At 36.5% G+C, this 26,003-nt stretch overlaps 1 protein-coding gene across 2 annotated transcripts; it reads right to left on the minus strand.

Moving 5' to 3' along the window:
• Positions 1-202: 202 nt before the first annotated feature.
• LOC135691367 (engulfment and cell motility protein 2) lies at positions 203-24,585 on the minus strand. 2 transcript variants are annotated; one of them, XM_065209209.2, is made up of 24 exons: positions 24,156-24,585; positions 22,690-22,730; positions 22,436-22,505; positions 21,129-21,179; positions 17,942-18,070; positions 16,839-16,915; positions 16,542-16,644; positions 15,466-15,554; positions 14,840-14,905; positions 14,313-14,391; positions 13,978-14,031; positions 13,437-13,556; positions 12,776-12,889; positions 12,165-12,269; positions 11,280-11,388; positions 5,660-5,796; positions 5,137-5,208; positions 4,493-4,590; positions 4,220-4,335; positions 3,778-3,879; positions 3,374-3,447; positions 2,472-2,549; positions 2,293-2,337; positions 203-1,874 (listed from the first exon to the last, which is right to left on the minus strand). In XM_065209209.2, exons 1-24 carry the CDS (start codon positions 24,234-24,236, stop codon positions 1,719-1,721), a joined length of 2,166 nt encoding a protein of 721 aa, XP_065065281.1. In that variant the 5' UTR covers positions 24,237-24,585; the 3' UTR covers positions 203-1,718. The 2 variants fall into 2 exon arrangements, with proteins under 2 accessions (XP_065065281.1, XP_065065282.1); XM_065209210.2 differs by lacking the exon at positions 24,156-24,585 and adding an exon at positions 23,791-24,136.
• Between the last annotated feature and the right edge of the window lie 1,418 nt (positions 24,586-26,003).

Genomic DNA, 26,003 nt, shown 5'->3' on the forward strand with positions numbered 1-26,003 from the left:
GGCTACAACTCAAAGTTTGTTAATAGTTAAGGCCCCATTGATGAGAGAGGGCCGCAAAATTAGTTCTTTGGCATAAAATGGAATTGAAACTTACACCGTTAAAAAACACAAGAGCATTCCCACGCTGGATCAATATTCGTCGGTTACAGCCTCCATTGAACCAGGCCTAAATAAAGAATTCAAGTGCAAGAGACAAAATAGGTTGTACGCATACTTAAACTATATTCCAATTTAATTGCAATGCTCGAGTACAAAGTTAAAAGAATTTGCTAATTAAAACCGCTAAATACTGCATACTTTTACGACTTTCTTGAATTTCCCATTATCTATTTCTCGCATCGCTAGCAAACAGACGCGGAAATCGCAATTTTACAATACCTCTATACATAAAGAAAACAGACATGCTTAGAGAAAAATTTACAAAAAAACCATTTGCTTCTTCAGCCGCATTTGAAATTATTCAGAATTACAAAAAACAAGATTGAATCATAGCTAAAGAAATGACGTCACGTTAAGCAAAATATACGTTTTTATTCGTTTGCTGCGCAACTAATGTAAAGGCATCGGGCACAAAGTATTTCAAATAAGTCTTCAATACTTTTCCTGTTATTTTTCTAATAATCAACCTATACAGAAGCCGGGATTTTGAGAGATCCTGCAAACAGCGCCAGAAAAATATACAAGGGAGAAACGAAGCCCGGGAGGGGTCTCAAAATCTTTCTAAGCGCATTTCAAGGGGCGATTATTCTCCAAAGGGGATCACATCATTTCCAGCAGTCTTTTAATTGTTGTCAATTCAAGCCTCTGACTCAAAATTTCGTTGAAAAAAAGAGACGGTAGCTGCCTCTTTACAAGAACATTGATTCTTGCAAATTTAATGTCTGAAAACGACCAAGTGAGTTACCATTAAACAGTGCAATTACTGCAACATCTAGCTCGTTTTTGCTGTGATTTTTCTTTCAAATCTCATTCTGCTTTTATTATATCTAGGGTTAAAGAAAAATATTTCCTTAAATTCGAAAAATCTTGAATGGAATGAGGTTTTTATTTAAACGAATAAAACAATGAGCAATAGAAAAACGATCCGGGACCGATCTTCCCTGGAAACCTTTTATTACCTTCTGATGCATTTTAGCCGTTTCATAGTACTATGAAAAGGTACTGGTCGTTCAATTTTTACCAGGTGCTATACAAAGGTATAAATTTGCCTTTTGAAAAGGAATTAGTACATTTATATATCTACCACGCCAAAGGCAACAGACAGTGTCACCTTAGTCTGTTTCCATGCTGCATTTATTACACACAATGTGGCAGGGCTGGAAAAAGTACTGGACAATGGGACCATTGGCCAAAACAAAAACTTTTCTCTCCCAGAAAATTTTAAAAAAGGACATACTGTGCGGTTGAAATTGGTACCTTTGTATTAGTCATCAAATTCCTGAATCATAATTTTTGCATGTTGATTCGCTATGATAATCATCAGAATTATGCACCCTTCATCGCCTCGTAACCGCATCGAGGCTCGCAGTGCAGAGCACGGCTTTTTACATTCTAATGAGAGATATATTCTTTCTGGTTAGATGCTACGAGGAGGCTCGAAGAACTCAAATCTGAGTTCGCCGTGTCCCCGCCAATTAGGTCCCAGACAGGAAAGCATTACTTCCATCCCTGCAAAGCAGTGTAATAGATTCACCTATTCGAGACATTATAATTGAAAGCTAATCATTTTTATAAAAGAAATTTAGATCGCTTGGTTCATCTGGCAATGTCGGGGGTGTCTCTGGAATGGGAACGTCTTCCACGTCCAGCAACAGCAGTTTCATTTCCATGTTTAATAATGTTTCAAAGTCCTCCTTCGCTTTTTCAGACGTCATCTGCGAAAAAAAATCATTGCATCGAGTCACCTGCAGCAAAGATCGGTAGCAAAGTATACATGATTTCTATTTGGTTTATATGAAATGCCAGTCAGATAACGGAGCAATTCTGAAAGAAGGGGGGTGTTGGTGGCATGAGTGAGAAGCATATGAAGTCTGTTCTGGTACACTGAAAGTATAATTGGACAATCAGAGCAAGGGAGCTACAGTAAACAGATTGAAACCCGCTGTTAGGCCACCAGAATAATATTTTTATAGTCTACAGACTTTTTAGCAGCTAAAGGGGGGACATTCTCTTATCTTCAATTATCAAAAATAACTTCGCATTTTTTACACTTCAGAGTTGAGGAGAAGTAATTCAGGTGGTCTTTTCATAGTTACTAGAAATAACGAGAAATTCGCAAAAATCGCAGCTCACCTCCTTATTGAGCAAAGACCTCAGACCATCAGACCAGACAGAACACTAAAAAACAATTGCAGCATGACTTAAACATTAGTCAGTAACAAGGAAATATACTTCAGAAGGTGGCTTTAGAAAGATGCTGGCTAAGTCACTTGGCAAGAGAATGAATCAGCAACTAAAGAAATTCCACTCACCACCTGGGCGTTCGGTGCAATGAAATCCAGATGTTCCTCTTGCCCGTGTAACAACGAAAACGCCAGTTGCAAATGGCCCTTTAAAAGTAATAAAAAGCTTGATTGAAGGTAATTTGCAAAAAATGAAAGTCAGATAGATGTTCTTGCAACGATAGAAATAGATAATTCTCAAAACATCATTGAAGTTTATTACCTGAAAAACAAAAATTAGTTTCCATTCCGAGTCAAAAAAATACCAACAGCTTTATTACCAAAAAGTCCTACACCATTATCACTATTTGTACGCGTAACAATTAATATATGTCGAATCATTACACCAGCAGACATATTGTAAAAACTCGAAGCTCTGGGGGCCTATTTACTTTGGACGTTCGTGGATGAGGGCTGATTTTTGGGGTGTTGGACCAGGCGGTGGGCTGAAAGAATTTTTCTAGTGACAGTGAGTTTATAAACAATTTTTAATTTCAGAGTGGGGGCGATTTGTAAAAGAACTGGACACTTAATGAAAACATTTGATGTGGAACAATAAAAATAGTCAGACTCGAGTCTCTAAATGAGCCGCACGCTGTCGCATTCGCTTTTAACCTTTTTTGGCTAGATTAAAAGGAGCTTTGTTAAAATTTTAAGAGGAGTTGGGAGAGCGAAAGGGAGGTGGAAGAGCGGAGGGGAGATGGGAGAGCGGAGGGGAGATGGGAGAGCGGAGGGAAGATGGGAGAGCGGAGGGGAAATGGGAGAGCGGAGGGAAGACGGGAGAGCGGAGGGGAGATGGGAGAGCGGAGAGGAGATGGGAGAGCGGAGGGAAGGTCAACTCGAGGATATGCTGTAAGTTGACAGCACCGGCTGAATGTCAAACTATTGCATACATGCACTTTAAATGGAACTTTAACAAATTTCTAACAAACCTTTCTAAATTTGGTTTCTTTAACAATCGGGGAGTCTTTTCCAAATACGATGTCCGTGACTTCTGATATTGGTACTAGACAAAATAGCATGCAAATCAATGATCGAAAGCCAGCGCTAGGGGTAGCCTTATCAAAGATACCGCTTGTGTTATTACATTTCTTCGTCTTAAACTAACACGAATTTATATTCTTAGCTTGAAAACAACGAGTTTGGCATTGAGGCTAAAAAAATCTACAAAATGTAGGGAAACAAAAGCGTGTTAACTTTAAATTATTTGGGAAGATTGGGGATTCTAAAGGAAAACCGCAAATGAATTTCTCCAGCAAAAGGTACAGATGGGACATGGTTTTAAGCAAGAGATATCAACAAATGATAAAAAGCTAAAGCTAGGTAACTAACTCACATTTATTTGGCAATGCTTCCAAGGGAGGAGCTGCCTGTTCTTCGGCATCCCCGTAGTGCAGAAATCTTGAATTCGGCGAAAGCCGACAATACCAGAACTTTTCTAGAGGTAACCAAGAGTAACTTCAAGTTACTTTGAGGTAACGTGAATAAAGCGATAAAATCGGTAAAGATAAGATTGTGGTTACAATTGACAGCTGACAGAACTGCTAATAACGAAACGGATTAGGAAACTGCCATGTCATAATGAGTGTAAAATAGAAAGCATCCAAGTACGAATTTTCCAGCATTACGATTCAAATAAACCAATAAATTCGAATTATCAGATTCCATCTAAAAAAAAAGTGCAATTCTATTTCACCTTTAAAAGTTAGTAATATTTAGTTGGTATCTTACTGGATGCATACCATAACAATATTATACATAGACTGTGGGAGGCTAACCTTTTTGCTTTCCTCGACTTAACACTCTGTGAAAAAGCTGTCCTTCGACCAGCTGAGCCAGCCGTTGCTGACGTACTAAACTTTTGATATCTGGCAATACTTTTTCCCTCAGTTCACTGTAAAAAGACCATAGATATTGACACTGCTGAATATAAAAAAATTACCCAAAGACTGTGAACAAATAAAAGCTCTATTTCTTTTCCATATAAGAAAATTGTTGTTAAAGAGCATCAAAAAATAAGAACTTAGAAAAACTAAACGATGAAAACTTACACTACAGGCCTAGACTGTGAGTCTAGAATATTTCTCTCTTGGAACTCTTGCTGCATAAGCTTCAACACTTGCTGATAACTAAGGCCAAATACTTTATTCTTCAAAGAGAAAGAAAATAAAAATAAGAGTGAGTCAGACTATAAATCAGTTTAACACAATTTGTAAATTTGTGGATAACAGTTATACTTTAACTTGTAATTAAAAAATCAATCACGGTAACCCTATTCTATCATGGGTGACTGGCTCCCTCCATGAAGTTTGCTCATATTCTGCACGTGATAGACAAATAAAGAGATCGAATCGTTACTATTACAATCGAGAACAATGAAGTTTTGAGAAAGCATCTGCAATTTAAGTGAAGAGATGTCCACTGATATTTTAAAACAGAATGTTCTCTACCCCCCCCCCCAAAAGACTGACTTCCTCCCCCCCCCAAAAAAACAAGACTGACTTTAAATATAACTCCGTAATGATATTTATTTACCATCAATTGATAAGATTGCCACATTAAAACGATGGATGCCTGACATTCCTCTTTGTCGTATTGTCATATGGTATCGATTCATCGGTTCGTCTTAAATTAATCAGATAAGCTAGTTTTTGAACTTACGGACAAAAATTATTAAAAAAGAATTAAATTTCACCTTAAAAATTTCAATTGTTTCTGGTTTTTCATTTAGAACTCGCACAATCTGCTCCTTCACAACACTCATAACCTAGTATTTTAAAATGAAACGTAAGCAATACTGTAATGACACATTGAAGAAACAACATTAGATTGCGACAGAAAAAATTGTGAAAATAAAAAAGGGGATAATGAAAATACTTTTGCTGATGCTGACAATCTACACATTAAATTATTTGTACTGAGCAAAGATAAATAATTTTTTGTCGCAAATCATGATCAATCGTAGCATCATAGCTACACAAACATGCTTGAAACAAGCAAACTACTAACAGAAGAAGTTGGGAATAAAGTTGTCAAATTTGTTTCGGTTAAGTTGCTGCCAGTATTTTATGACAAGAAAGATGTTGTCCTTAGGTCGTATATTTTGATATTCATAAACAAATCCTTTCTGGAGAACACACTCGCAAAAACCTGTAAACATGAACCCTTAAAAACGCAAAGCCCACAGCTTTTTTGGGTCAGTACCAAATAGACCTTACCCGCGAAAAGTCCCTCGAGGTTGCCCGCATTTCCTTCCAAGTTTTGTTTACCAGCTGTATACAAACACTGTACGTCTCTTCCAGCATCGAGTCAGTTGAAAATAACATCGGGTAATAGTTTTCATTTGTGTCGGAAGCTGAAGATAATAGTAAACTCCTTGAGTTAACCTGTTACGCACAGAATCTGTCTGAAGAATATCAACATAATTCAAGGAACTACGTGTGTCTTATGAACTACGTATGTTTTATTCAGTAATCTTGCAGAAACAAGCAAGAAAGTTTTACTGCAGGCGTAAATAATTTCTTCGTACGAAATTCTTCACAGTATGAGACGTATGAACATTTAAACCGAATAGAGAACAAAGTCCATCTATAGATAGATTGAGACCAGTTGCAAAGTAGTCAGATAAGACGAGGGAGAATGACATTTGCAACTTCAAACCTACATCTAGCAAAATTATATCTTCACATTTTCATATTAATGCGATCATCAGGCAACAACTCGAATTAGCAACTTAGAACCGTCCTGTGCTATGAAACTCGAATTAGCAACTTAGAACCGTCCTGTGCTATGAAACTCGAAGTAGCAACTTAGAACCGTCCTGTGCTATGAAACTCGATTTAGCAACTTAGAACCGTCCTGTGCTATGAAACTCGAATTAGCAACTTAGAACAGTCCAGTGCTATGAAACTCGAATTAGCAACTTAGAACAGTCCAGTGCTATGAAACTCGATTTAGCAACTTAGAACCGTCCTGTGCTATGAAACTCGAATTAGCAACTTAGAACCGTCCTGTGCTATGAAACTCGAATTAGCAACTTAGAACAGTCCAGTGCTATGAAACTCGAAGTAGCAACTTAGAACCGTCCTGTGCTATGAAACTCGATTTAGCAACTTAGAACCGTCCTGTGCTATGAAACTCGATTTAGCAACTTAGAACCGTCCTGTGCTATGAAACTCGAATTAGCAACTTAGAACAGTCCAGTGCTATGAAACTCGAATTAGCAACTTAGAACAGTCCAGTGCTATGAAACTCGATTTAGCAACTTAGAACCGTCCTGTGCTATGAAACTCGAATTAGCAACTTAGAACCGTCCTGTGCTATGAAACTCGAATTAGCAACTTAGAACAGTCCAGTGCTATGAAACTCGAAGTAGCAACTTAGAACCGTCCTGTGCTATGAAACTCGATTTAGCAACTTAGAACCGTCCTGTGCTATGAAACTCGAATTAGCAACTTAGAACCGTCCTGTGCTATGAAACTCGAAGTAGCAACTTAGAACAGTCCAGTGCTATGAAACTCGAATTAGCAACTTAGAACCGTCCTGTGCTATGAAACTTGAATTAGCAACTTAGAACCGTCCTGTGCTATGAAACTCGAATTAGCAACTTAGAACAGTCCAGTGCTATGAAACTCGAATTAGCAACTTAGAACCGTCCTGTGCTATGAAACTCGATTTAGCAACTTAGAACCGTCCTGTGCTATGAAACTCGAAGTAGCAACTTAGAACCGTCCTGTGCTATGAAACTCGAATTAGCAACTTAGAACCGTCCTGTGCTATGAAACTCGAAGTAGCAACTTAGAACCGTCCTGTGCTATGAAACTCGAAGTAGCAACTTAGAACCGTCCTGTGCTATGAAACTCGAAGTAGCAACTTAGAACCGTCCTGTGCTATGAAACTCGAAGTAGCAACTTAGAACCGTCCTGTGCTGTGAAACTCGAATTAGCAACTTAGAACAGTCCAGTGCTATGAAACTCGAATTAGCAACTTAGAACCGTCCTGTGCTATGAAACTCGATTTAGCAACTTAGAACCGTCCTGTGCTATGAAACTCGAAGTAGCAACTTAGAACCGTCCTGTGCTATGAAACTCGAAGTAGCAACTTAGAACCGTCCTGTGCTATGAAACTCGAAGTAGCAACTTAGAACCGTCCTGTGCTGTGAAACTCGATTTAGCAACTTAGAACCGTCCTGTGCTATGAAACTCGAAGTAGCAACTTAGAACCGTCCTGTGCTATGAAACTCGAAGTAGCAACTTAGAACCGTCCTGTGCTATGAAACTCGATTTAGCAACTTAGAACCGTCCTGTGCTATGAAACTCGAAGTAGCAACTTAGAACCGTCCTGTGCTATGAAACTCGAAGTAGCAACTTAGAACCGTCCTGTGCTATGAAACTCGAAGTAGCAACTTAGAACCGTCCTGTGCTGTGAAACTCGAATTAGCAACTTAGAACAGTCCAGTGCTATGAAACTCGAATTAGCAACTTAGAACCGTCCTGTGCTATGAAACTCGATTTAGCAACTTAGAACCGTCCTGTGCTATGAAACTCGAAGTAGCAACTTAGAACCGTCCTGTGCTATGAAACTCGAATTAGCAACTTAGAACCGTCCTGTGCTATGAAACTCGAAGTAGCAACTTAGAACCGTCCTGTGCTATGAAACTCGAAGTAGCAACTTAGAACCGTCCTGTGCTATGAAACTCGAATTAGCAACTTAGAACCGTCCTGTGCTATGAAACTCGATTTAGCAACTTAGAACCGTCCTGTGCTATGAAACTCGAAGTAGCAACTTAGAACAGTCCAGTGCTATGAAACTCGAATTAGCAACTTAGAACAGTCCAGTGCTATGAAACTCGAATTAGCAACTTAGAACAGTCCAGTGCTATGAAACTCGAATTAGCAACTTAGAACCGTCCTGTGCTATGAAACTCGAATTAGCAACTTAGAACCGTCCTGTGCTATGAAACTCGAAGTAGCAACTTAGAACCGTCCTGTGCTATGAAACTCGAAGTAGCAACTTAGAACCGTCCTGTGCTATGAAACTCGAATTAGCAACTTAGAACCGTCCTGTGCTATGAAACTTGAATTAGCAACTTAGAACCGTCCTGTGCTATGAAACTCGAATTAGCAACTTAGAACCGTCCTGTGCTATGAAACTCGAATTAGCAACTTAGAACCGTCCTGTGCTATGAAACTCGAATTAGCAACTTAGAACCGTCCTGTGCTATGAAACTCGATTTAGCAACTTAGAACAGTCCAGTGCTATGAAACTCGAATTAGCAACTTAGAACCGTCCTGTGCTATGAAACTCGAATTAGCAACTTAGAACCGTCCTGTGCTATGAAACTCGAATTAGCAACTTAGAACCGTCCTGTGCTATGAAACTCGATTTAGCAACTTAGAACAGTCCAGTGCTATGAAACTCGAATTAGCAACTTAGAACCGTCCTGTGCTATGAAACTCGAATTAGCAACTTAGAACCGTCCAGTGCTATGAAACTCGAATTAGCAACTTAGAACCGTCCTGTGCTATGAAACTCGAATTAGCAACTTAGAACCGTCCTGTGCTATGAAACTCGATTTAGCAACTTAGAACAGTCCAGTGCTATGAAACTCGAATTAGCAACTTAGAACCGTCCTGTGCTATGAAACTCGAATTAGCAACTTAGAACCGTCCAGTGCTATGAAACTCGAATTAGCAACTTAGAACCGTCCTGTGCTATGAAACTCGAATTAGCAACTTAGAACCGTCCTGTGCTATGAAACTCGAAGTAGCAACTTAGAACCGTCCTGTGCTATGAAACTCGAATTAGCAACTTAGAACCGTCCAGTGCTATGAAACTCGAATTAGCAACTTAGAACCGTCCTGTGCTATGAAACTCGAATTAGCAACTTAGAACCGTCCTGTGCTATGAAACTCGATTTAGCAACTTAGAACAGTCCAGTGCTATGAAATTCGAATTAGCAACTTAGAACCGTCCTGTGCTATGAAACTCGAATTAGCAACTTAGAACCGTCCAGTGCTATGAAACTCGAATTAGCAACTTAGAACCGTCCTGTGCTATGAAACTCGAATTAGCAACTTAGAACCGTCCTGTGCTATGAAACTCGATTTAGCAACTTAGAACAGTCCAGTGCTATGAAACTCGAATTAGCAACTTAGAACCGTCCTGTGCTATGAAACTCGATTTAGCAACTTAGAACCGTCCTGTGCTATGAAACTCGAAGTAGCAACTTAGAACCGTCCTGTGCTATGAAACTCGAATTAGCAACTTAGAACCGTCCTGTGCTATGAAACTTGAATTAGCAACTTAGAACCGTCCTGTGCTATGAAACTCGAATTAGCAACTTAGAACCGTCCTGTGCTATGAAACTCGAATTAGCAACTTAGAACCGTCCTGTGCTATGAAACTCGAATTAGCAACTTAGAACCGTCCTGTGCTATGAAACTCGATTTAGCAACTTAGAACAGTCCAGTGCTATGAAACTCGAATTAGCAACTTAGAACCGTCCTGTGCTATGAAACTCGAATTAGCAACTTAGAACCGTCCAGTGCTATGAAACTCGAATTAGCAACTTAGAACCGTCCTGTGCTATGAAACTCGAATTAGCAACTTAGAACCGTCCTGTGCTATGAAACTCGATTTAGCAACTTAGAACAGTCCAGTGCTATGAAACTCGAATTAGCAACTTAGAACCGTCCTGTGCTATGAAACTCGAATTAGCAACTTAGAACCGTCCTGTGCTATGAAACTCGAATTAGCAACTTAGAACAGTCCTGTGCTATGAAACTTGAAGTAGCAACTTAGAACCGTCCTGTGCTATGAAACTTGAATTAGCAACTTAGAACCGTCCTGTGCTATGAAACTTGAATTAGCAACTTAGAACCGTCCTGTGCTATGAAACTCGATTTAGCAACTTAGAACCGTCCTGTGCTATGAAACTCGAATTAGCAACTTAGAACCGTCCTGTGCTATGAAACTTGAATTAGCAACTTAGAACCGTCCTGTGCTATGAAACTCGAATTAGCAACTTAGAACAGTCCAGTGCTATGAAACTCGAATTAGCAACTTAGAACCGTCCTGTGCTATGAAACTCGATTTAGCAACTTAGACCGTCCTGTGCTATGAAACTCGAATTAGCAACTTAGAACAGTCCAGTGCTATGAAACTCGAAGTAGCAACTTAGAACCGTCCTGTGATATGAAACTCGATTTAGCAACTTAGAACCGTCCTGTGCTATGAAACTCGAATTAGCAACTTAGAACAGTCCAGTGCTATGAAACTCGAATTAGCAACTTAGAACAGTCCAGTGCTATGAAACTCGAAGTAGCAACTTAGAACCGTCCTGTGCTATGAAACTCGATTTAGCAACTTAGAACAGTCCTGTGCTATGAAACTCGAATTAGCAACTTAGAACCGTCCTGTGCTATGAAACTCGAATTAGCAACTTAGAACCGTCCTGTGCTATGAAACTCGAATTAGCAACTTAGAACCGTCCTGTGCTATGAAACTCGAATTAGCAACTTAGAACCGTCCTGTGCTATGAAACTCGAATTAGCAACTTAGAACCGTCCTGTGCTATGAAACTCGAATTAGCAACTTAGAACCGTCCTGTGCTATGAAACTCGAATTAGCAACTTAGAACCGTCCTGTGCTATGAAACTCGAAGTAGCAACTTAGAATCGTCCTTTGCAATGAAACTTGAAGTAGCAGCTTAGAACCGTCCTGTTCTATACACCAAATAGCATCTTCACAATTAAGCATGAAGCATGCATGACCATCACAATGCAAAAGCCTTTTAACAAAATTAAAAAACAATTTAACGCCATATAAGACTCTTACGTGTTTTGCCGATTTCTAACAATTCGCAAAGCATCTTGGTTAATGTTTTTGTGCATCTGGCAAACGGGCAGCCATATTCTTCCTCGCGCCCGAAAGTTTCCAAAATAACCTGTTATAAAAAAGATTTATCGTGTGACTACAAAAAAAACTACAAAAAAATTCAAAGTGGTTTATCAACATATACAGAAATCAAAAAGATGTTCCCAGAGACATTGGTTTCTGAAATACCAATCGAGCTGTTCTTGCTCAATAAATCAATGAAGCCAATAACTTTGCTCTGGTAAAACTTGAATATGAAATACCTGTTCTTTACTGCGAATAAGAACTTAAAACGATCGAGGAAGATAGTTCTTCTCCCTGGCCATTAAGTTTTTCACAAAATCTGAATGTTTTGCCTTCTTCAATTCATTATGAATGCTGCTTTTTCAACCTAGAAATATCTCTTTAAGGTTGCTTTTCAAAATTTGCCGTTGTTAGTGAATTTGATAATGCACTTGTCATCGGAACTGTTCTGTTGAAAATTTCAAGTTCGGTTGTGTGCCTGAGTGAAACTGACCAAGGATTCGGGGGAGGCGTCTTTATCAGAATCGTTTTACGCTGGGGTGCTGAGAAGGGTATATCCAAAAATGCGGAAGTAAAAAAAAGCACAATTTAAAATGGCAGTCACAGAGCACGGATACCGCAATTAAGTTAAAAATTTTCTAAGGAAGTACGTGGAAAACCTAAGGAGCGTGTTTAAACATTAATCTCCAAGTAAAAAGTACTGTATCACACGGCGATAGACCAGTTTCAACTGAGCCAGAAAAACAGATAATGCTACGGGCACAAGGTCAAGACGGTTTCTGATGGGGACGAAATGTTAACGACAATACTTTAGCAACTCACCCTAATGTAAACATCCTGATGCTTTTTGGCGAAGTAAAGCATCAAATCGAAAGGAAGGATTCCTGGTGGACATTCATTGAATTCTTCTAAAGGGTTTGCAACATTCTAAAACAAGAAAAAGATTGTTTACAATCACTCGTTGCTTAACAAGACAATCAAAACTAAAACTCTTGATAGTGAGACCTGGGGAAAGGAAAGCCGTTTCCTGTCAATGCAAGCATAAAACCCATGCTTCTACTCGTTCACTTTCATTAATCACTGCTACGCCTTGCTACAAATCAGGACCATTGAATGGGAGGGGGGGGGGTGGGGGGGGGGTGGAGGGGACAAGAGGGCAACGGCCCTGGCGAAAACAAGAGAGCCGTGTAAAAATTAAGATCACCGTACAACATCAGTCTAGGTTTGGTCAGTTCAAAATCTCACAAATAAATTCGTCATCTTGTTTGAAAACAAATTGGGTCCTTTGTGAAATATTAAAACATAGAAAAGAGGAATTGTAGGCTATTGGCACCCTTGGCTGAAACAAAAGTAATTCTTTAAGGCGAATTTCCCTACATTTAGGATAGACAATTAAAATAGACAGACCTTTGGACAAACGAATAGGAACTGACCTCAAAGCCTAAACGCTTGTAATCGTGACCTTTGCTACCCATTGTGTGAGTCTTGTTGTTTCCAGCAGAATCGAATGCAGCATTATAAAGGATGGCCAAGGAATCTTTCTGTTGCTGCAGAAAAAATTGACATATCAGGTAAGAAAAATTTAAAGATAAAATATCATGAAGAAGAAATAGAAACGAGTATAGTACAACAGAACTGTCTTTTAGTTTAAAACAAAAAAAATTACATTAAATGACAAATGAAGTTTATTTAGAGGCTCCAGCAAACAAAGTGGAATTCAAGAAGGTAGGAAAGTCGCTAAGGAGGAGGAATGAAGTACTGGGGCCAATAATTAGAGGGAGTCTTTGTTGAGGTTTCCCAACCTCTCCCCTGAGGTTTAAAGCTTAAATCCCTGCAATAAAATTTATTCGCTCCAACTTAGAAGAAGGGGGTCCAAGTTGGGGATTCCACACATCTGCAAATCACCGGCTTCTAATATTGTCATGAGCATCATCGACCTTCTGTCTTACAAAACACCCCAGAATCCCTTGGTAGCCTTCAATTTTTGAGCACTCGCATAAGACAATGGGGCATTCCCTCGATGTCAAATGCCACTAAAGGCTCCTTAAAGGAAGAATAATGTTAAGAGTGAAAGGCAGTTAGCAAAGCCTTTACCTGATCGTTGGGGTCAGCAGTAGTCACCATCCTTTGAGAGTGGAGATTTAAAACTAAGGCTTGGTACACATATAGCTGGTGAGCCATTTCGCTTTTGATGTCACTGCTCTGGAGCACTCTCTGTGGGTTGATAGACATTAACTTAAAGTAAACCCAGATAAGAATATTATTGTTCATGTCATTCTTATATTCCTTGTAATTTGTACCGATCTTGTGATTTCCGATCAAATCATCATTGCATTCATCATAACCTTATATAATGCTTTCGGATAGTGTAAACAATTTTTCAGCATTGCAAAAAATCTCAAAAAAAGTGAGTGTTGCACTTTATAATTAAACTTTATAAAAAAAGTTTTATAAAAAGGTTGAAAATTTATTATTAACTCAAAAGCTGAAAGATACAAAGGGATATTTTGCTACTAACCATAATTTTTATGCACAGCATTTCCAAACTTTGCGTTGGTTAACAAAGAAAATATCAATAACAAGAACAAAGAAACAAAGAAAACTACGAGGTAAGTGGGTTAGGCAGTAAACTTACGTTCATAAGAACCTCGCGAAGTAATCTTGCTTTTAACAGATCATTTGTTGCTCTCTAAAATTCAAAGAAGGTTATATTAAAACAAACATTGCCATGCCGAAAATACAGAAAAAACATTTCCCCGAAAGAAAGTAAAACTGTAACTTTAGACAAACAGAATACAAAGGCAGACCGAAATTTGTTGAATAAATCCTTTTTTGAAATGACAGTATTAATATTTTTCTAGTAATGAACCTAAAGAAGAGGAAATAAAGGATAAAAAGGCTCTTATTACAAACCATTAGGGTCTCCTCAATGCAAAACGTAAACAAAAAATCAAGAAGACGAGCACCTACCATTCTACTTTCGCTATGCGTCTTCATAAACAAACTGTTGCATAAAGATATGGCTGCTAACTGAATATTCTGATTGTTGCTGAAACAAATGCAATTTAAATACATTGCCACTGATAGTGTAAGTGAAAGAATATCTAAAAAACCGAAAAAATTAACATTACAAAGGCTCGTTAAACATAGAAGTTTAAAGCTAATAAAAATTACTGTTAAAAAGTGAGGTAATACGTGGTTCACGCCGGTTAGACAAAGCTGTTCATATTTTGGTGACTTTCGGTTCTGTCTCCGATTTTCAGACTTAGCAACTGACTATTAAAAAAACCACTGTTAATGGGTCTATTGCAAAATGTAGGCTTCCGTGTAGGGAGAACGGTACATGCCTTGGTGTTTAGAACGGGAGAGTTCTTAGTCGCTGCTTCGATAGTACGTAGGATTCCATACACATATTTAAACTAGCAATCGTCAGCTAAAAATAAAAAATTTCCCGCGTGCGTTATTTTCAAGGATTGTTACCATAATAATAATCATACCTTTGTAGATGTTGTATCAGATTTTCTATCGTTATTTCTTGTGAAATAGTGGAGTGCATTTCGGTGCTAAAAACAATAGAAATTCATGCACAAAATCAAAAACAAAATCAAAGATTGGAAAAAGAAAACTGGATCATCATCGCAGTCATGAAAATTGTGACTCTGCCGATTTTGGCACTTTGGGTATACCCAATCCATTTTATCATGACTCAATTCCTTTAAGTTAAGTTGCCTGCAAATTATAGAATCAAAGATGAATCCACAGTTATCTTATGAGAAATTCAATTTGATATTTAAAAAACGGTGCTTTGAAATACTCAACAAATGTTTTTTCAATATCTTGAGAGCGAGTCTTTAGGTGATTAACTTGCGAAAGGGCTCAGTCATTTTCAAATCACACCCTGTTTGAACCAATCGACAGTTGAAACGTTTAAAAAGGTGCTGTGGGTTTTGCTGTTGTTGCCTACTGATTCAACATGGGAAAGAGAGGTTAGCCTAACCCAATTAGAGTTTGATTCCCGAGCAAGCTGTACATCGAGGGCTTGTTGTTAACCTAAGCGAGGTATTGAAATACAAATACATGTATAGATGTTATAAATAACGTGTCTTAATCTGGAAACACCTACCCATTTGTGACCATGTTTTCTAAAAGAGACAAAGATCTTTGCGTCAGTCTCGGATCTGAGCCTGTAATTCTGTTTACGTACCCAGTAACCTATAAAAAACATTCCAAAGTTCAAGCAATACCAAGGAAAAATAATAATAAAATTTTTTACTGTGAATGTTGATGAAAGAAAATAGGTTTTCTATAGATATCAAGGGGGACAACAGTTTGTTATTGAATGAATAGATACAGCTCGAAAATAATTTACACAGTTTGAGTCAACAATCGATGCTCATGGATAAATCTTTAACATCGCACAACTCTCTCTATCATTGACGTTGCATGTCAAAACTATGCTTATGAAAGATACAATCTGCATTGAAACCAGCTTGCAGAAAAACTCTCTTGGAAATCATTATAGATCATTATATTTCAACGATATACTTGATTAATAGCGCCACCTCAATGGAATGAAATGAGGCTGAGGTCGTCAGTAAGGAAACATATTTTCTATCTGAATAATCAAATGTATTAGCACAAAATTTTTGTTATCTTTTCTCAATGTTTCTTAACTATCAATGTCTTCAAAATTAAGGACGTATTGTTACGGATTGTTATGAAATTAAGGATCTCCTGTTAGTAATAATACTACTTATTTGATACCACAAATAAGTTTGTTTGTGGTGCTCAACAAGTATCATTGCGAGATGCAAATTGTTGCTTGCATGCTATCAATGGTACATGCTTCTAATACAACCTATCCACACTGCTAACTATTGGATTGGATTCAAAGTGTTTTTTTCCGATGCTAAAAAAATCATTCTGACCTTAACGCTGCCTTACGCATTCGTCGTCACAGAAAAAGGCTTTCATAGAATCAAATCGCTAAAATCGCTTCACTGTCTGATAATCTAGAGATCTGACAACCGAAACGAAATACAAACGAAAAAGTCCCCATCGTTCAGGTCTCGTCAGAAAGCCCTTACCTCAGAAAGTCCTTACCTCAGAAAGCCCTTACCTCAGAAAGTCCTTACCTCAGAAAGCCCTTACCTCAGAAAGTCCTTACCTCAGAAAGCCCTTACCTCAGAAAGCCCTTACCTTCTTTATGAATTTATTGGAAGCAAGTCCGTCCCATGGAACAAGACCATGCTCCATTAACTCTTGGAAAGCAGCCAAGCAGTAGCTTAACATTTCCATGTCTCTGAAAAAAACAAATTTTGTTATTAGAAAGTTTGAATTGAAATTCCAATAACCTTCTTAGATTATAGGATGTCAGTTTGTATGATATGCTGCCACTCCTCCGTGCTTTTTTCAAATTTTGCAGTACCAAAGGCTTCAATGGCTGTTTAAGACGATGCTGGTTCATGACCCATGGGCAAGTGCTAAATCACTTACTGCGTTTCTGTCTCGACAATTTTCACCAAGAAATCTGTTCCATTTCTTCTTATGAAAACGTTTGCAAATGTAGGGTCCTGAAAGAAATAATTATCTCAACTTAGAAAACGTTAGCTCAGTGAGGTTAAAAGACGATTTAGACTCCTCATTAACATTAAAAGTTGCTTATATATAAGCAAATACAATACTCTGGTATATTTTGCACAAATATTAAGTGGCCAAGAGTATCAGTTTTTATTAATCAAGTTGAGACTAATGAGGGCCTTGATGTGACAACAAAGGGGTAAATCTAGAGTGAACGTTGATAAATGTGATAAATCAAAGGGCTGGAGAAAGATTCACCAATGATAGGGTAACTCAGCATATGTTTGGTTTATTGTTTTTTAATTTGTTTCTAGTTTTATGACAATGATGCTCTTCTCTGGTCATGCAAAATACACTTCAATTTTCTTCATGAATTCATTGTTTTTATTTAACAAAAATTTAAAATTTGTATTGGCATGACATTGGACGGAAAATCTATTCCACTGCTTTTCAATAAACAAAACTTCTTGCGATCCTCATTTTTCTCATAAATCCAGGGCTAACTGAAGGGGTTTCCATCCCTTTATTTCTTGCTTGACTGAAGGGGTTTCTATCACTGGAGTTTCTAGAGATACCAAACAGTCCTTGCTGAATAGTAAAAATACAGAGAAACAAAAACTATTCTAACAAGCAACACAGCAGGATCAAGTTCTGACCAAGTCCTATCACTCCCTTACATCTTCACTGAATATTTATCCTTAAAATCCTGTTCTCTACTCACTAATATATAAAGTGCAAACAAGAGTTTTCAAGCAATGTACGATCAAGATGCCAATTGCAAATCTTGAAAAAATCGAAAACAATGCTAACCAACTAAGAAGAAAGTAACTTTCCAGTTTGCCATGAAACTGCCTCAATGGCCACTTCCTGTTCATTTTCTTAACCTTGGAGGCAACTAGCAAAGGACTTCCTTACATTTTTCAAACATTCATTGCAAACTAATGGAGGTAACTTAAACAATTATTCATAGATGTCCGTTGAATACATAGAAAATTGAGGGACAGCAGCTCCAGGCCTACCTCAGCTTGGCCTGCGATCTCTGAGTGACCCTGACTATCAGTTGAGCCTGCAAGTGTTTTAAGAGTCGATCTTCTTTCTTCTGCATCAGGAGAGTTTAATGATTTCATCACTTTCTCTACCAACTTGTCCTAAAGATAAGTTGCAAAATTATAATCATATATTAGTTGTGGAAACACAATAATCAACATGAAGAAAAAACAGGCAAGTACAGACCATGGTCTGTTTAAGCAAAATCTGAACCCACTTCTATAAAATCTGAGCCCACTTCTATTTCACATAGATGCTATAAAACCTTTTCTACCGATCAATTTAACAAGTCTTCCATTCAATTTAGCTAAAATACCTAAAGAAAATGTATCGTACGATGTTTTCAATCAAACTCTGATTTCAATTCTCGATAAACATGAGTTCAGCAAAAATAAAACTGTCTCTAATAGGGAGAAGTACAAAAATCACTTGATAACGGGCTATGCTCGAAACGTCGTTAATTATTTTAAAACAATTTTTCCTGGTACAATTTACTTACATTGATCGTTAGTTGAATAATCACTTCTGATTATTAATAATCTTAATATTCTTAATCTTGATTATTAATAATCTTAATTTTAATATTCTTAATAAATGGTTTTATGAAAATTTTTTGGTGCTCAATGGCGATAAAAGCAAGCTTATAACATTTAAAGCCAATCGATCCAATCTAGAGGAATCTAAAATTCAAATAAATGGTTCTACTTTATATTACTGAAAGCTTCAATATAGCCCGACCTTTATCTGATAATGTGCAACAGACGTCTGACGAAAGGACAGCCTCGTCACTATTAGATCGATTGAAATGCTTTGAAAACCACCGTAGTATTTTAAAAATCAAGAAAACGTTTGATCAATTTCCTAAGTTTAACTTTGAAAATGTAACTTCCAAGGAGGTAAGAGAGATAATTTACAACCTAAAGGAAGACAAATCAACAGGAGCCGATAACATCCCCCCAAAAGTTCTTAGAATGGCAATAGACGTTGTCTCTGGACCACTAGCTGAAATATTTAATCGATCTATTTCTGATAAAACGTTTCCCTTTCTTATGAAAATGGCTAATGTGTGCCCTATTTTCAAAAAAGAAGATTCAACTAGTAAAAAGAATTATAGACCAATAAGTGTGCTCCCCTCAGCTTCAAAGGTATTTGAGAGAATAATGTTCAATCAAACCTACAATTACATCATTGTTAAACTGTTCCCTTTGCTTTGTGGATTCAGAAAAGGTTATAGCACACAACACGCTTTATTACGACTTAATGAAGGTCTGAAAAAGTGCCTGGATAAAAAAGATGTGGCTGGTGCAGTGCTTATGGATTTATCAAAAGCATTTGATTGTTTACCCCATATACTTCTACTAGCCAAACTGAAATCTTATGGCTTCAGAGACAACGCAATGGAATTTATGTATAGTTATTTGGATGAAAGAGTACAACGAGTAGAAATAAACTCAGATTTTAGTGATTGGATTGAAACAAAGCAAGGAGTTCCTCCAGGATCAATCTTAGGCCCATTGCTTTTCAATAATTACATAGATTATATTTTTCTGCATTTGAACAAAAGCAACTTATGCAACTATGCAGATGATAATACAATTTGGCTGTCCAGTACTGATATGAATAAACTAACTGAATACTTAGAATCGGAAGCCGCTATTCTTAATAAATGGTTTTATGAAAATTTCTTGGTGCTCAATGGCGATAAAAGCAAGCTTATAACATTTAAAGCCAATCAATCCAATTTAGAGGAATCTAAAATTCAAATAAATGGTTCTACTATAATAGAAAGTAAGAATGTTAAACTTTTGGGAGTAACACTAGACCATCAACTTAGATTAGAAGAACATATTAAAGTTTTTTGTAAAGAAGCTGGGAAAAAGGTAAACGCTCTAGCCAGGATTGCTTTGTATATGGACAAATCTAAGTGAATTCTTTTAATGAAAACGTTCATATTATCATATTTGAATTATTGTCCTCTTATTTGACTGTTTTGCAGTAGGAAAATTAATAACCGGATAAACCGGATTCATGAAAGAGCCATGAGAATAGCTCATGATGATTATGAATCAACTTTTGAACAACTTTTAATAAAGAATAAAACAATAACTTCTCATAAGAAAAATTTACAATATCTTGCGATAGAAATTTACAAAACATTTAACGGATTGAATCCACCTTTTATGGATGAAATATTTTCCATAAATGAATGACCATATTACTTAAGACACTCCCAATTCAAAACAGCGGAGCCACATTACAAAATATATGGATTTAATACCGTATCATACAGATGTAGCCAAATATAGAACTCAGTTCCAAATGAGATAAAGTACTCCCCTACTTTATCAATATTCAAGAAAAAAATCTCAGAATTTACATTGTTTAATTGTATATACTTGTAATCTTTGCAAGGAATATGTTAGCAACATCGGTTATATTTTATTTATATTATATTTAGTGTTGGTAATTTAAATTAGTTGGTTTTAATTAGCATGTATGCATAGCTGGAAATTGTACCAACTTTAAATAAAGAAAGAGATGGTTTAGTGCATAGAGCTGACTGATTCCAAGTTTCCACATGAAGTTTCATGCTTATATGGTCATCAACTTAAACCTTTCTGTTTTATATACCAATACATAAAAAATAAAGTTACATGATCAATAATAATCTTAATCAAAACAGGCTATTTCTTTTGATGCCAGCAATCACTGGCAATCTGGTTAAAGTGTTTTCAAAAAAGGTCGAGAACAACATTTCACAATCATCCAGCAATAACGTCTATATGACTTTTGTGCTGGACATTATAAACCAAGCACATTTATATTGGGTATTTAATGTCTCTTGGAGTGCAATAAATAAAAATCATCATCAGAGTCTGTTTTCATTTGAACTTACGTCAGAGTCTGTTTTTACAAAAGGACCTTATTTATGTCACACAAAAGTACCTTATAGCAGGATTATATGGTTTTGTCAACATTACTGATGCTTTTAGCAATGTCTTGTATTAATATTGTCACTCTAAGAGTGGTTGCTTGCACAAGAGAAATCACGCAAAAATGATTAGGCCTGTCAAAAATAACAATGATAGAATTAGCCCTTTAAAGTTTGATATACATACAATTAGATTTTGATATTATGAAGAATAAGAATAAACTCACTGGTGACAAGTTCAAAGTTAAAATAGCACCATCCTGTATGTCAAATCTTGTCTGTAATAAAAACAAATGAAGATAGATAGGCAAAAACCGACAATGTGTAAGCAAGATAATAAGTTGGGATCTCTAATGTGTAGAAATGCAGTTTCTGTTCTAAAGTTTGATTAGCTGTCTAAAGAGAAATACAGGGTTGTCAACTGGAAAAGTGAGAGGCAGAATTTAGTAGAAAATTAAGCACCAAATGGTTGAAAAATCATCAAATGCATGTAAGTTAAGTTTGTTATTTTTAAAAGATTTTGCTTCATCATGTTCATCACAAAATACACCAGATATTTTTATAGCACTAAGCATATGTTATACACCCTTTGTAAGAATATGATATTATGCATGTATTGTATATGTATGCATACAAAAATTACTGCTTACCAGTCTGTCATAAAGTGCTTGATACCATAAAGCCAGAGGTGTACACACTTTTTGTGCATATAACATTGACAATTATAAGCTATTCTAAGTTTGATGCTTAATGCAATCATGAGGCAACCTTATGATTGTCTGAGATTGAATGATGAGCACATTAACAGTGAAACTCAAAATAGCAAAACAAAGCTCTCTTGTTCTATACCAGACCTTTTTGTTTGACGCATGCGACCACTCGCGGTAAATTTTGAGGAATAAATGTCTCATTAATTAACACATTTTTAGTCACCTTTGGTGACCCAAGAAGCGACATAGACAAAACAAAGCTGATAGATCAAGACACAGGAAATATAAGTAAGCTAACTTAACCAAATCTCAACGAAAAAATGCATTTAAAAATTAATTCCATCTTGAATGTTTAGGAATACTATTGGCACTTGGTATTTGAACTATAATAGACTTGGTACATTTTCTGGGCAGCTAAAGCATTTTTTAAAAAGAACAACATTTTGTGATCATCCAGCAATAACGTCCATATGACTTTTGTGATGTACATAAAGTTACAAATGAAAGACATTTATATTGGGTATTTAATCTTTCTTGGGATGCATTATAGATAATTGTGACAATTTGTTCTCATTTGATATTACCTTGAACAAAAGGATCATACATTGTGGACACTCTTAGCATTGTTCATTATTATCATTTTGAGAGCAATCGCTCACGCAAGAGAAATCTCGCAAGCGTTGGGCCACTCATGTTGGCTATTTCTTACAAAAAGGCCAAAAGAGTATTTACATACATATATATATAAATATATATAGTTATCATTTTGAACATTTGCCTAAAAGCAAAGATAACCAAACTTAAACAGGATTAAAACAACTTACTTCTTGAGTTATGTAGGTCTGTGTATCTGTATACTGCAATGCATACTGCTCTGGGTTTGTGATATTCCAGCTAGAAAAAACAAATTCAAAATGAATTTTATTGGTAATAAAAATGATAAAATATATACAGTCAATATCTTTGGCTAATTTAAAATTTACTGGTTCTGTGCAGATTCAGACTGAGCTTGAAACTGAATTTTTAAGTTCCAGATTATATTAAAAACAAAGAAAAATGAATTTTGAGAAAAACGTACCTGAGGCAAATTTCCTGGATTATTTCCTTCAAATCATGATTCTGTAACAAACAACATAAATATATAACATTAATTTCATGAACAACTAATAATTTTAAATCTAAAAAGAATTGAAATCACCATCATTGTCATCTTAGTCCAGAAACAAATTTTGTTCAGCAAATACCAACTGTGTGCTGTTTAAACTTTCATCCATGAACAAATAATTTTCCCAAAGAGGGAGTATGTGTACAGCCATAACAGACCAAGAGAAGTAATTTAATACTTTGTTGCATGAGTTTGAGTTTATGGAAAATGTGGTTTTGAGATGGTAGGTTGTAAAGGAAAGTTTGATGAACTGGTTAAGGAGGTTGCCTAAAGCATATATGAAACTTTTGATTGGAACATGAATATTATAGGAATTAGTTTTAGCACATGTATGTGTTATCATGCCTCACTTCTTCTCATACCATGCCTCATTTGATATCCAACATCAAAGGAAATTTAAGTGCCCCATCAAATAAACAAAGTTCTCTGTTTATTAAAAGAAACAAGAAGTATATATTCTTTTTAACAGCCCACCTCACTTATTCAAACTAAGGATTTCAATATTAATTCAAACTTTCTACCACGAAAAAATAATATTCTTTATTTCATAATTAACTCCAAATATTCAACAGGGTAGCTGACCCTTGGGCAGGGATCCAGCAATTCTGAAAACCAGGACTTAAAAACCATTGGCAAACACTAGCTTCATGAAGCAAAAGTCAGAAATAATTTCACATTGTATTTAATTTTCCTTTTTGATTGTAATGTTTCTTCCTGACTATTCAATTCACCTCTGAAATTATAAACAACGTTTTGCTCCATAATAAGGTAATTATTCTGCCTACTGCCATATACTTTAGTTTGACAGTATTGCGCATATGGCTGGTATTGGATTCTTTTTATACAGCCTCACTGTCAATAACATGCAATCTAAATTATTTTTCTTTGTTTGGAAATAAACTATTTTCCTTAAGCATAAAGACGACGGGGACTTCTCATTTCCCCTTCCTTGTTGTTAATCGTTAAAAAATGTGCCCACTAAATAAAGGGCTGGAGTAACAGAGACGAATGTACCTTTTGATGAGGTATAAAAGCACTTCTTCTTTTGTCTGCAATACTTCTACCCAACTTCACTTTTAAAGCCATTTTAGCAGACGTTTCCCATGCCTAAGTTCACAAACCGCCACAAACACTTGGCCAAATCACCAACAAGGAAACTGGGGACCTGGACAACATCAACTGTCCTGATGAAATTAGCGAACCCGGCGAAAATAAGGGGGCGCTGAAAGCACAAGCAACTCTTCGTCATTCAAGTTTATTAAGCTCTGTAATTTATTGAACTTACCTCTTCATCGTAATCTCAACCATTTTTTGAAGGGCAGTGGAAAAGCTAACTTTTAATCTTCGTAGCTGAAGTAACATATTTACAATGTACAAACCTGATGAAACTCATAAAATATAGTAAGATATCCCTCTTTCTGGATGGCGACTTTCTTGAGCGTAGGCTTTTCCTTAGACATGATCGCAGGTATTTCCCATTCAATTCCTCTGACTCCAATATTTTGCCACTAACAACAAGAAACTCCAGCAAAAACTCTCATGTTCATATAATGCCTAGGCCGCTTCATGTACCACCAGTTGATGGTGAATTTTCTTCCGCAAAGCGAAATTCCTGAGAATCACTCGCGACAGCAATCCGTAGTAAATTTTCTCGATTCACAGATTCAAGATATCAAAAGAAACTCTGTTTATACTTATGTAGCTTAATGTAGTGACAAAATATGACGGCGTGGAAGCCTTCACCCCTTCGTTTGTCCCACTTGGTTGGCTGCCATCTCTCAGTGACCGCCCAAGCCCCAAGCAGACGCGTCCGCAAGCTGAAGGGACAGCGGATGCACTATGCCCATCACAAATCCCTCCTAAAAGGGAGCTTTCAAAGTGCACCCCTCCCTCAAATCTTTTATATTAGTGAAAGTTTAGTATCCTCTTATCATGGCTTTAGGAATAAGTTTCTACATTTTTCCTAATTTACATGAAAACATGACCAAGATTTGTGCATATTCAACATGACATATGTCAGAAGTAAAGTCTGTATCCTATATTAAATCAAAATAAAACTGATTTGAGTTTGAAGTATCATTTGGATGAGCTATCAAATAAATATGTTTTTCTTTGTTTTTTAAGGCAATGCCAATGGATGTTTTGACTAGTCTACACAATGCTTTTATTTTTGACAATTCTTCAACATAGAATCTCCTTACTGATTCATCATTTTCAAATACTAAAACGAACTGTAACATCTTACTGTAAGAGCCTCACTTCACTCCTTCTACTTCAAACTACTTGACTTACTTCTTTTATTCAATCTAAACAAAGGAATCTTTATTCTGGGTCCATGTACATATCTATGAATTTTACCAGTCTGCTTTGATAAAATCTTTTTTCATGGCAGAATAATCAGGTAGTTTTTGCTTGTTCGTTTTTAATACAAACTTTGTATTAAAAACGCAAAAAACAGCCAACAGTATGGAACTCCTTTGATATTTCTGCTGAACTAAAAATGCAGGTTTAAGAATTTACTTATCCTGTGAACAGGAAAATGTTTCACTACTTAACGTTTGTTTGAATTGATGGTCTGTGTTACAAAGGAGAGGCTCGCCCTCACTCTTCAATTAGATTGCCATTTAGAGGAGCTTTGCTGAAGAATTTTTTTCTCGTGCAATTAACTGTTCAGTTCAACATTGCATGTAAGAAGAATTTATACTGCAAGAAGAAAGAGAGTCATATGCTGAACAAATTGTTTGGGAAAATGATATTCAAAATCAGTTTTTGGTTCAGCATTAAAAAAAATTATATCAAAAATGCTAACGATAAAAGGAAAAAACAAAATAAAATAGTTAGATGCCAAAGTTTTATGAAAATACTTTCAATCGGTTAGTTTAGGTACCATATTCAAGGAGAGAGTTTTGAGGACAAGCTTTTTTGGTCCCCAATATAATATATCCAGAACAGCTGGTAGGATAAGAAAGATAAAAAGAAATGAGTTTTCAAAATTGTTCCCTATTGTAAATCAAATGCCCAAATTGGTTGCAGCTTTAATTTACCACGATATTTTCACGGCAACTTTGTTTATATATTTGGCCACTGGATGGTTCTGGTGATCTGTTTTGGCGACCAGCTCACTTGGATTCTAGCAATTTACTCAATTTGCCCGGCTTTGTTCTCTATGCAGCACTTTCACAGGCTCAATTATTTTCACACTTGGTAAAGAGAAAAGTTTAACCTTC

This window comes from Rhopilema esculentum, chromosome 4 (genome assembly GCF_057945365.1).
Source record: "Rhopilema esculentum isolate cy_ngs chromosome 4, ASM5794536v1, whole genome shotgun sequence".
Taxonomy (NCBI): Eukaryota; Metazoa; Cnidaria; class Scyphozoa; order Rhizostomeae; family Rhizostomatidae; genus Rhopilema; species Rhopilema esculentum.